This window comes from Zootoca vivipara, chromosome 9, assembly GCF_965207765.1.
Source record: "Zootoca vivipara chromosome 9, rZooViv2.hap1.1, whole genome shotgun sequence".
NCBI classification, from domain to species: Eukaryota; Metazoa; Chordata; class Lepidosauria; order Squamata; family Lacertidae; genus Zootoca; species Zootoca vivipara.
Genome location: NC_142592.1, coordinates 31,842,949 through 31,854,848, shown reverse-complemented (window position 1 = coordinate 31,854,848; position 11,900 = coordinate 31,842,949). Strand labels below are relative to the sequence as shown.

The 11,900-nt window shown below is 42.2% G+C and overlaps 1 protein-coding gene across 8 annotated transcripts in view; it reads left to right on the top strand.

Annotated features, from left to right (window-relative positions):
• Positions 1-370: 370 nt before the first annotated feature.
• Positions 371-11,900, top strand: part of PPP1R12A (protein phosphatase 1 regulatory subunit 12A) — a 100,794-nt gene continuing 89,264 nt past the window's right edge. For all 8 annotated transcript variants that reach the window (XM_088677015.1, XM_088677016.1, XM_060279679.2 and 5 more), the window contains exon 1: positions 371-724. In XM_088677015.1, coding sequence (XP_088533141.1) covers positions 488-724 — 237 coding nt within the window. In that variant the 5' untranslated portion in view covers positions 371-487. The remainder of the gene's footprint in view (positions 725-11,900) is intronic.

Sequence of the window (11,900 nt, the reverse complement as noted above, 5' to 3'; positions counted from 1 at the left end):
CGCGGCACGCTCGTATCAGCGCCGGCCTCTTCCCTCCAATCACCGCCCGGAGCTCCCTCAAGAGCGAACTTCATTCGCCGCCCGCTTCTCGTCGAGCGCTCTCGCGAGATGTTACGCGGAAGAAGCCGGGCGCTCCTCTCCCCCTCTCTTTCCGCCCCCGCCCCGCCCAGCGCTTAACTAGTTAGGCAGGCAAGGCAAGGCAGAACAGGCACGCGGGGGGATCCTCTCGGGCGGCGCTTTGGGGCGCTTGTGGGCGGGGCCGAGGGAGCGCGCGCGCCAGCCAGCCAGCGAGCGAGGAAGCGTTCGGCCGCGCGGTGCTGTGTGGGAACCAGGCGGCGCTTGGGCTTCCCCGCCTCCCCCTCCTCCCCCTGGGTGCGGAGCGCCGCCGCTGAGGGAGGCAGGCGAGGCAAGGCAGGGCGGTCGGTCGAGTGATAGCTAGCTAGGCGATAGGGAGCGGGGGAAGAAGGGAACCAGAGCCGAGCAGGGCATGAAGATGGCGGACGCCAAGCAGAAGCGGAACGAGCAGCTGAAGCGCTGGATCGGCTCCGAGACCGACCAGGAGCCGCCGGTGGTGAAGCGCAAGAAGACCAAGGTGAAGTTCGACGACGGCGCCGTCTTCTTGGCCGCCTGCTCGAGCGGAGACACCGACGAAGTGCTCCGGCTGCTGGAGCGAGGCGCCGACATCAACTACGCCAATGTGGACGGGCTCACCGCGCTGCACCAGGTCTGTGTTCTGCCCCCCGCCCCAGGGGCTGGGGCCTAGCTGGGAAGGAGCCCTCCGCTACCCGGGGAGTTGGGTAGCGGAGGCAGCCGCCTGAGGTGCTTGTGTGTGGGGTGGGGGTGGAAAATGCGAACAAACATCCGTCTTCCCTCAGCGCAACGAGGAAGACGTTGGGAAGGACCCCCCCTTCTCTCCCGCCTCCCGGCCGTTAGAGAGAAGCCAGGCCGGCTGCGCGCATCCTTGTTTGTGCCGTAGGAATGTTGTGTTTTGCTGAGGAGGAGGCTATTTCCCTGTTTGCTTGGGCGGGTTAGGCCGGGGAGCCGGGCCTTGCTTTTTTGCCTGCTTGCCTCCCCTCACCCGCTCCCGGCAGGCACTGACAATTGCGAGGCTCCTCTTCCTTCCTCTCTTGCACTTGGCAGGGTTTGAGGTGCGACGTGGGGTGGGGAGACTCCTCTGAGGGGGGAAGGGGACGCTGACTACCGGGAGGGAGGCTCGAGGGCTCCCCCATTCGTCCCCAGTATATGGCCAGGAACTGAGAGAAATAAGGACCCTTCCTTACCTTCGATAAAAGGTTTGCAACCTCTGGCAGTGATGGAAGTGGCTGCCTGTCCCTTTCCTGCCCCCATTGTGAACGCTGTCGTCTCCCTTCCAAAAGATTAGATTCGCTGCTCAAGCTCCCTCTCCTCCCGAATAGTCCTAAATAGTTTGTATGCTCGCTCTCTCAAAACAAAACAAAACTTGTGTTACAGGTCTTGAACGGTACTTGTTCTGCGCTGTGAAACGCAAACTCGAATTCGTGTTTGGTATGCGTGTTTTTGCCCCCCCCCCAGTCGTTGTGGTAGTTATTGCGTTTTACCTTGTTTTTGTTTGGCCAACTCCTTCAAACTTAACGTTTTAGTGAAAATGGAAGGAATACCACTTGTGAGGTTTTCTCAAAATGGATGCTTTGTGCATGTTAAAGTTTTATAGGAGTCTGATTGGAATCTCATAATGTTAGCCAAATAAGGAAAGACTGTGGCAATCCAGAGATAATGTGGGTTTGCTTGAATACATTAAGGTTCTCTTAGCAGGCCAAAAGCAATAACAACATTGGGGTCGGTGAATAACAGAAAAGCAAGTATAATCACTTTGACAGTTTGATTTTGGTTTTCAACTCCAGTTGGCTTGGTAGCATCATAGAAATATGGTAATTGGACTCTCCTGTTGAATCAGGTAGAAATTATCTTTGCAGTATATTGGCTGGTTAAGTGTGTGGAGTCTTTTACTAATCTCTGAAATACAGATTTCAATTTAGTATGTATTAAAAATTTATGATGATGAAATGAATAGGAGGAAAGCTCTGTTGTGTTGCTTCAAGAGAGCTGAGGATGGCGTGCATGCTGTGCATATCTTGCTTTTTTTATTGTGCAAGGTCTATAATCAGTTGTGTCTCCTGAATAAAACCTGCCATTCTTCTGTTGACAGGTTGCAATGGTTCAGAGAATTCATATATGCACTATTTACAGAATAAATTACAGAGAGAAGAAACCAAAGAGTAACTAAAACCTGTTAGGATGAAAAACGACAAGACTCTAAAGACTTTACTTCACTGTGATTCTTCATCCTGAAGAAATGGCTTTATTGACAAGGCTGCATTTTATTGGGTTATAATCTATTTACAAGTACTAGAAAATCCAAACTTCATAGAACTACTTGTCACAATACTAAAAAGTTGATACTGCAGTGCTAATGAAGTACTGATCACCACAAGATTATAGGTAATGGTACCTCATTGGCTAGCAACTTCTGCACATTCTTGGTAGCATAATTTAACAATGTGGGCTTTGTCCGTGTTAAACTTCCACTTCTGTCCCCTTAGACTAATGTCAATTAACTTAATATCATAAAATTGGTTAGGCTATAATATCAGTAGGCATCTTGGAGGCTTTGTGAACATGTAGGTGGTTGAAAAGAAAAATCAATGCTTAAGTGGTGTACGTTGCTCTTGACTGCATATGTTTGGGAGCAAATCCTAGTGGAATTTTCAAAGTATGCATAAAACGTAGGCCATAGGCTGTGTATGTGGTGAGGAAATCTCTGAAGAAGTTCCATATTGGGACTGGCAAGGAATAAAGAACTTGGTGTGGGGAAGGAATTGCTACTGTCTCTACTGGCTGTATATTTTTTTAGGTGTAGTGGGCCATAAGAATCCCACACAGGAATCATTGAGCCTGCTTATCTCGCTGCAAGCCCCATTAAACACAGTGGAACTTACTTCTGAGTCAGCATGTAAGCCACGGAAAACCAGAGTTCAGTAACTTTGTGCATGATATAATGTGACTGAAAATATTGTTAACTTTCCAAGATATAGTGCATCTGTCAAACTGTATCCCCCAAATAAGTTTTTAAACCTGGAATTTCATCTACTACATAGAGCCAGTAATATGCTCTTCAACTTAAAACTTATTCATACTAAGGAAATGTCACTCAGCTGCTGTTAGGACCTTCTGTACTGTTAATGGAAACTGAAACTTTGCTGCTGCCATTGCTGGGCAAAATATATATGGTGGCTGGGTCAGTTTTTGTTGGTGCATATACATCATTTGTCAAGATTGAGTTCTGAATGCACATGCTCAGCAACATGATATGGTGCATAGAATCATAGACTTGTAGAGTTGCAATAACAGCTATTTACCTTTAAATGCAACTATGTGATTTAGTGTTTTTAAGTAAGGGCCAGTCACGCTGGTTTAATGAGGAAAGACTATTTTGGATCACTACTTTGTTTATTCTTTAGTCTTCTGTAGTGGTAACATGATTTTGGTTTAAAGAGATGAATAGGTTTTGTATATTTGTGCAGAAAGTAAGAAGTTCAGTGTATTCTCCTCTGATGCAAAAGTGAAAGATGGTTCAATATTGTTGTCACTTGATAGCAGTTATTAATATTTTTGAATTTTGGTGATTTCCTAGATAGGAAATTATTCTGCAGAAGCCATGTTTCCATATACTTACTGGTCTTTGGATGTCAAATCAAACATAACTGGCACAGAGCAGTAGCACTCTTTCTGAGATGAACTAGAATACAACTTCATCTCTTTCCAAAACTTGTATCTTCCTTTGTAAAAAAGGTACATTTTACTTGATGTCTCTTTTTGTAGGTAAATAAATATTAATGACCTCCAAAACCCGTTGTCTTCTAAAGCTCATCTTCATATAGATTCAAAATATATATTCATATGAACTGCATTTATGGCGTTTGAACTTAATTTTCTATTTAAAAGTTGTTTTGATGCATGCTAAAATGTGTTGTTGGCTAGAGTAACACATCTGCTTCTGGCTGTGCCTTTGTGCACATTACTTTAGTTAGGTACAACATTGCATTTCCAAATAGTTCAATGCAGGTTACAAAAATAAAAGTACATTTAAATTAGAAATGCTAGCCAATGAGTTGGAACAAAAAATAAAATAATCACTGAACATGCCAAAAACAATCAACCAAACACTGAGAAGATCATTTCTTTCCCTGAATGGACAAAGCATTCCAGAACAATGGGACTTCAGCAGAAAAGGCCCTCCCCTTGCTAACACTAAATTTATTTGGTATAGATAATGCATATAGAGCAGGGCTGGTCCCTTAGCTATGTGTGTCCCATGGTGTGACATTACATCTTAAAATGAGCACCTTGAATTGCACCAGAAGCACAAAGGCAGCTTTTGCACAGCACAAGTTGTTTGTGGGTGTGCCTTGCAACACCTGTTAGAAAGCAAACAGCCACTTTTGCATCAGATGAAGCTTCCAAGTCCTCTTTGACGCTGCCCCATTTAAAGTGTACTGCATTAGACTAGGTTAGAAGCTATAAAAGCATGGATCAGCATGGTAAGATAGGCATGCTAGCTTTGTTCTAACACAGCTTGAGAGAATCCCAATGGATATTTTTCTTCTTTGAACTACCCTCTTCACACATGCTGCAAGCAACACACAAAGGTGTTTTGTAAAATCATGTGACTAGTATGTTCATTGACAGGATAATGACCAGTTCCGTTTGCACTAATTCCTGTTTAGTACTTCACAATCGAGAAGTAAATTAAAAATAATAATGTAGAGGGTTTTAATTAGCAAGATGACAAATTACAAGGCTTAGTTTAACAGTAAGTCAATAAAACCTTAAGCAGATTCAGGATGGACTTGGAAAAGTGTCTTGAGGTGTTCGGCTGAAACTTTGGGTATGTTCCTGTGAAACTAAATGTCTTAGATCCCATTGTTTTCAATAGGAGAAGTGAGCATTGACTTAAATGTCTTCCACTAAAACCAGTGAATTGAGCTCTGTTTGGGGCATTGAGTATGTTAACAGTGGTAGACTGAGCCCTTGTCAGTTTTACTTTTCTAAAACGTTCAGTTGTCATTATTTTCAAATAGTTCAGCAAAAACTAGTGGTTTATCAGTTACCATATTTTAACTTGGTTTTATTGTGAGTTGACTTGAGCAGGTAGTGTTAGGAAGATAGTATAGAAATTAAAACAATACAATAACTAAAACTGAGTGATAGAGTTGTATATTGATTCCCCCCCTATTTTTCTTTAGGATTTTGAAAGAGAAGTTATTTCATAGTGCGGTGATACTAATGTGTTATTCAGTTGACCAGAGTTCATTATCAAGTAAGCTAAATGATTTTGCTTTTGGATGGTATAATTTGAAGCAATGGACATAACTATCTATGTATGCTCTCTTGCTAGGGTTTCAGCAGATCTTTTATTTGTTGCACAAGTAAATCAACTTGTGATAGTAACTCTTGGTGCTAAATGTTATTAAGTATCAAGCCTAAGAAGCTTTTAACAACAGGGCACATAACTCGGCTAAGGTTGTATAGATAAGCTACAGAGTATACTAGTGTGTTTGCAAGATTTTATGCCAATAGCACAAACATTGAGTTCTTGTTCTGTTGCTTTAGTAGTTAGTTGTTGCTGTATTGGTTCAAGAGAATGAACTTGTTCATTGTGATACCCTTGGTGTAAAACATACAGAAATTGAGATGCTAGGAAGAAATTATTAATAGTGTATCATAGAAAGGTAGCTAGAGTAACCAACCAGTAATATTTCATGAAATGCAGCCTGTCCTATGGGAAGAATGAATATATGTGATATATATGGGTCCCCAGACTACGGTCAGCGGGCTGGATACGGCCCAAAGGCCTCTTTTATCCGGCCTGCGACGGCCCATGCCTACCGCTCTTAGTGGTGCGGCGCGGCTGCCCACTTCTGGGTCGGTTGTGTGCCAGAAATAGCTTGCGCGCATGCGCAAGCGTAACTTCCAGTGCACTTCCGGGTCATAGGAGGCCCGTGCGCATGCGCACAAGCTATTTCCGGCGCTCCTCCGACCCAGAAATGCGCCGGAAATAGCGTGTGCACACGTATGGGCGCATGCTCATGCGCGCTCCCCCGCCCTCTGGCCCGCTGTGCGATCGGAGCTGTAGGCACCGGCCCGAAGCCGGGTATATATATCACCATAAGCTTAGGTACCATGTAAGTCTGCTGTGTCGACCAGATGCATGTAAAAAGACAACTTGGGGATAATCACATGTTAGAAATTAGCCAAATGACAGGCATGTTTTGGTGCAGGTCCAGTTGTGACCATGTGGAGATCTCTGGCTGCCAGGTTGGTGACTGACATCTCCATCTGGCTGGCCCTTCAGTCTTTCTTAAGCAGGTAAGCAGAATTGCTTATTTATTTAGGCAAACTAAGGCCTGGGGGACGGATCTGGCCCAGTTGCCTTCTAAAGCTGGCCCGCGGACGGTCCGGGAATCAGCGTGTTTTTACATGAGTAGAAGGTATGCTTTAAAATGCATCTCTGGGTTATTTGTGGGGCATAGGAATTCATTCATCCCCCCCCAAATAGTCTGGCCCCCCACAATGTTTGAGGGGCAGTGGACCGTCCCCCTGCTGAAAGTTTGCTGACCCCTGTTTATTGTATTTATATCCCACCTTTTTGTCCAAGGAGTACATGGTTCACCTCCCTTCTCAGTTAATCCCTACAATGACCCTGTGAGGTAGGTTAAGAGGCTGTGACTGGCCCAAGGTCACCCAGTGAGATTCATGACTGAGTGGGTATTTGAACTCTGATGACCCAGCTCCTTGTCTGCCACATTAACCCAGGGCCGAAACTAGTCAAAGACCCAGTTTGGCACACCCACCCATACACATTTGCTTACATAGACAGTTGCCCCCCCCCATAGCTTCGGCTCTGCTCTAACCATTACACAACACTGGCTTCCTAGAGTACTTCTGCTATGGGACAGGTATCTAAATTAAGTAGGTAAATATGGAGAAAGCAAAATGACACTTAGAGAAGGATCTGAAATATTTTTCTTGAAGCTTGAATTTGTTTTATTCTGTATTTTGTTTGATGGTTTAATGTGTTGTTAACCACTTTGAGATTTTTTCTTTAAAATACAAAGAGGTACAGTCAAACCTCGGTTTACACCTACCTCTCTTTGCGACCGCTTTGGCGAGCGACCGCTGCGGACCCGGAAGTGTTTACATCCGGGTTCCGCAGTGTCGGATGCGCAGACGCGATCTGCACAGTGCGTGCGCATAAGTGCCCTATCGGCGCTTCATGCATGCGCAGAAGCGTGCCTTCGGGGAGTGACTGCTTGGCGAGCGACCGTCTCCACGGAACAGATTGCGGTCGCAAACCGAGGTACCACTGTATAGAAATGACATAACAACAATAAATTCCATTGGGGAAGAAATGGTGCATAGACATACTGTTGTGGCATCCACAACCTAGGTCAGGCATCCCCAAACTTCGGCCCTCCAGATGTTTTGGACTACAATTCCCATCATCCCTGACCACTGGTCCTGTTAGCTAGGGATCATGGGAGTTGTAGGCCAAAACATCTGGAGGGCCGCAGTTTGGGGATGCCTGACCTAGGTTTAAGGTGTCATTGGGTGATTAGTTTCTAACACTCCACTTGGCCTACGCCAGGCATCAGCAACCTCCGGCCCATGAGCTGCCCACTTGGCAAGTCCCCCACGCGCTGCGGTAAACCAATGCAGCGTGGCACGGGGACTCACTGAGCAGTGCCGGAAATCGCGTCTACGCAGCCACAGAAGTGATTTCTGGCGCTGTGGACATTTTGGAAATGGGCAGTCAGCACCGGAAATCGCTTCTGCACAGCTGCGGATAGTCCGTGGGAATCCTCCGGCCCAACGGCAGAGAAGGTTGCCGATGCCTGGCCTATGCCCTTGATAAGGAAAAACAGTATAGCTGTATATACTAGTGTGAAGACTGCACGTATCTTTTTGCACATACACAAGATAATCTGCTGCTTGCATGTCATTGTAATAGACAGCTTGTATGGTTATAAGGGACACATTCTTCTCTACATGCATGTAAACTGGCCCTAAATTGTTTCAGATGTGGTTTACAAAAAAATAAAATAAATCTCTTTACCTCTGTCCTTTGGTTAGGGAAAGTTTATAGGCAAAGTTTTCATCACTTTTGTTTAGTATTGCGGACTAAATCTATACAAAATTTGTTATTCAGAACTCGTTATAGTAATAAGAGAAAAGTACACCAGAGAATCAAGAAGTTAGCATCTTTTGAATGAAAATGACTATTTTTCATTGAAGGTAGACTGTTAAGTGTTATGGATTCATTCCTGCTTTATTACTGTTTAGAGACAATTTAGTTTGCCTGTTTGAGTACGTTTATTGAGTACATAGTTCAACATATGAAACTGGAAGGATACTGTATTAGGAAATGCAGAGTTACAGGCAGATAGCACTAACTTAAAGGGTCACAACTTCATTTGCATTGTGTACATAAACTGCCACATCATTCCATGCAAATGCATGAAATCCTTATTAGCATAGCTCTGTTTATCTGAGTTTTAAAAATCTTGTTTAACTATAAAAAGGCAAACTCCAGTAGAGCTGCAAAACAGTAGGGCTCCTAGTAAGCAATGCAAGGTCTGATGCTATCTGGTGGGCGGAGACATTCCACATTCTCATGTATTGCTGGATACATTCCTGAAATGACAGTCAGTGGAAAATGTGGCATAGAATGGAGGCTTTCCTCAGCTGTCACCTTCTTATAGTCTGTTAGTGTATTGTTAGAACAATAAAGCAATATGACTGGTTCATATTTATAACAAAATGTTATCCATGAATATTAAGAATGTGCTTATTTCACAATAACTTGATCATATAAATATAGTTATTCTGAGCATTGCCAGCAAATATAGTTTCTTAAAGTCTGAGAATTTAGGAAGTATTGTATATGCCAAAAAGTTCAATGTCACCCTATATGAAAGAAGGAAGATAAGGCATAGACTAGATAAACTGCCATTTTTCAGTAGAACAAAATGCATTGATAGAGGTTCATTGCTGCTGGTTTATTTTGCCACTAGTGTGATGTTTAAGTCTATGATGTACTCTGTCCCACAGAATGAGCATTTACAGTGCAGCCACCAGTATACAGTGATCTGACAGTGCAGTCTTATACATGTCTACTCATAAGTAAGCCCTAGTAAGTTCAATGGGACATAGTTTCTCAGAAAATTATTGTGGGATTGCACCTAAATACATTTACAGGTACAAAGAAACTTAAGAGAAGTTGTATATGTTTACCCAATCAGTTGTTGGCTGTATTAATGCTTGTAGGTTATTGTAATTACAGCCTTGCAGTTAGAGTTGCTCACCTGGGGGCCGGGGCATATAATATTGCTTCTGGGGAAGTAGTTTGCCAGATTCACTGCCTTGTGATACATAGATTAGGTATGCATTGGTGAAAATGCTGGTAGTGTTGTACTTCTGTGAGACTTAATAGAATAAACTTGAATTAGGCTTTCAAAAGGGTTCTGTAACTGTTAAATGGAAACCTGATTGCTACATCTTGATCAGTAGAAAAAGGCATTTTAGTATGTTCCGAACAAATAGCAGGTACAGTGGTACCTCGACATACGAATGCTTTGACTACCGAAGGTTTCGACTTACGAAGTCAACAACCCCGGAAGTTTTTTCGCTGCGCGTGTGCGTTCTGCGCCTGCGCAGAAACACAAAATTGTGCTTCGCGCATGCGCAGAACGGGTGCTTTGACATCTGAAAACCTCGACTTACGAAGAGCACTGCGGAATGGATCGACTTCGTAGGTCGAGGTACCACTGTAGTAGGATTCAAATAGCTTGCAACATCAGCCTGTACAAGAACATGAAAGAAAAGAGTAGCAAGGCACAAGCTTATACTTTTTCATTAAAAAACCTTCAATATAAGTTTACTAACTATGGTTTCTTTTCTGTAAATATTACCGTCTATATATCTTAGAACTGTGAACTGTTTGCAATTTACTTACATAAAAATTATAACGTCATGTGACTACTTCTGTTGCTGTAATGACTTAGCTACAGTAACAAAGATTTGAAATACTAACAGAACAATCCTAAATTTGTTTAGAGTGTGTCTCTCTCCCTCTCCTTCAGTCTGAGGTGGAGTAAACCATACATCCCGAGGAGTGACATCATCTGGACAAGACTGAGCTAACCTAAAACCAGTGTTCGAAACTCCCATTGTTCTAGGTGCATTTTGCGACAGAGAATTTCATTAGCTTTTTTTCATGGACTTTTTTCTGCCTTCCCACTTCCAACTACTGTCTGAATACTGGAGAAGAGACTCACTTAAGAATATTAGGGGGGGTAAGGGAAAGGACTAGACTATGTGGAAAATTAACATAATATTTTAACTGCAGTTCATTCATTTTCAGCTTTGTATTCTTATAAAAAAGAGTGCCTAGATATTATGTTGTTGTGTCTATAACCTCGGAATAAGGTGCCATTTAGCTCCTAGCTTTTCTATCTCTGTTTCTAACACTGACTAAAACCCTTCATAAAACACTAGAAAATTTGCATCCATGCAAAGGAAAACCTCCCTCAAATGGAGCACCCGAGCATGAGTCAGGTTTCCCAGAGTACAAAAAGAGACTTGGAAATATGTTTCAAAGTCCATATGGCATGCTGGGCCTAGGACTTGGACATAAAAAAGTAGGCCTACAATGGGATCTAAAGCATGATCTCATTAAGGAAGAGTTAGAAATAATGATCAGGATCCTTTTCCAATTTTACAAAAATCTGCTGTGGGGTGGTCCACAGTCCCAAAATAGCAAATAGCAGGAATGTATGCTAGCTAACATTTATAACCACAGCCAATGAATCTGGGCCTAAACATGAGGTGGCCATTAAGACCCTTTTTGCAGTTGCAATATAACTTTTGACTCTGGCTGGAAGATTACTGCTGCCAATATATTCATGTGATAGCAGGGTGGATAAAAATCAATGATTTTTTAAAAAAAAATCAAAAAAATCGGATTTTTTTGATTTAAATCGGATTTTTTTGATTTAAATCGATTTTTTTGATTTAAATTGATTTTTTAAAAATAAAATGCTTTTTGAGGAAAATATATTACCATCCAAAGGTTATTCCATCATGAAATAAAGATTAGTTTTTTAATTATGTAGAATAAGGTTGTATATGTTTAATTTTTTGGGTAAATAAATTCCATTAATCCATTCACAATGTCATGCTCTTCCAGAGGTTTTTGTAAGATTATTGGGCAGTTTCTCTGCCTACAAGATGATATCACAGATGCTTGGTTTACTTTAGCAGTTCTCAAAACTGAATTTGACTCAACAGAGATCACATGCCTCTTCTTCACAGCAAAAATGTTATAACATGAACAGAGTTGAGAGAAAAGACCTTAATCCTATTGTTCTACAAACCTATGAATACAGAAACAACCCCTTCAGTGCTAAGTTTCAAGAAGTTCAGTGAATAGAACAGAAACAATATTTTTCTGATTGTTTGGAGTGGACAGTATTTAAGTTTTTCATGTGTAGGCTGGGCTGACAGTCTAAATTTCTTAAAATATATATATTTTGTTTTTGTTTAGCCAAATTAGTTAACAAGCATGGATGTTTGTTTAAGCAAATAACATATGCTGTAATGTTATTGTTTCAGTTGAATAAATCTATTTAAATTGTTATTATTAAGGTAATGATTATTTTTCTCCTTCCTAAGTACAACAGTAAAGTTGTCCAAATATGAATGATTAACCTATTAAACTGGGGATAAAAAACTAATATGAAAAGTTGTTATTCTAAAAATCTTCATCTACTTGCATATTAAAGTTATACCAGCAAGAATTGGTG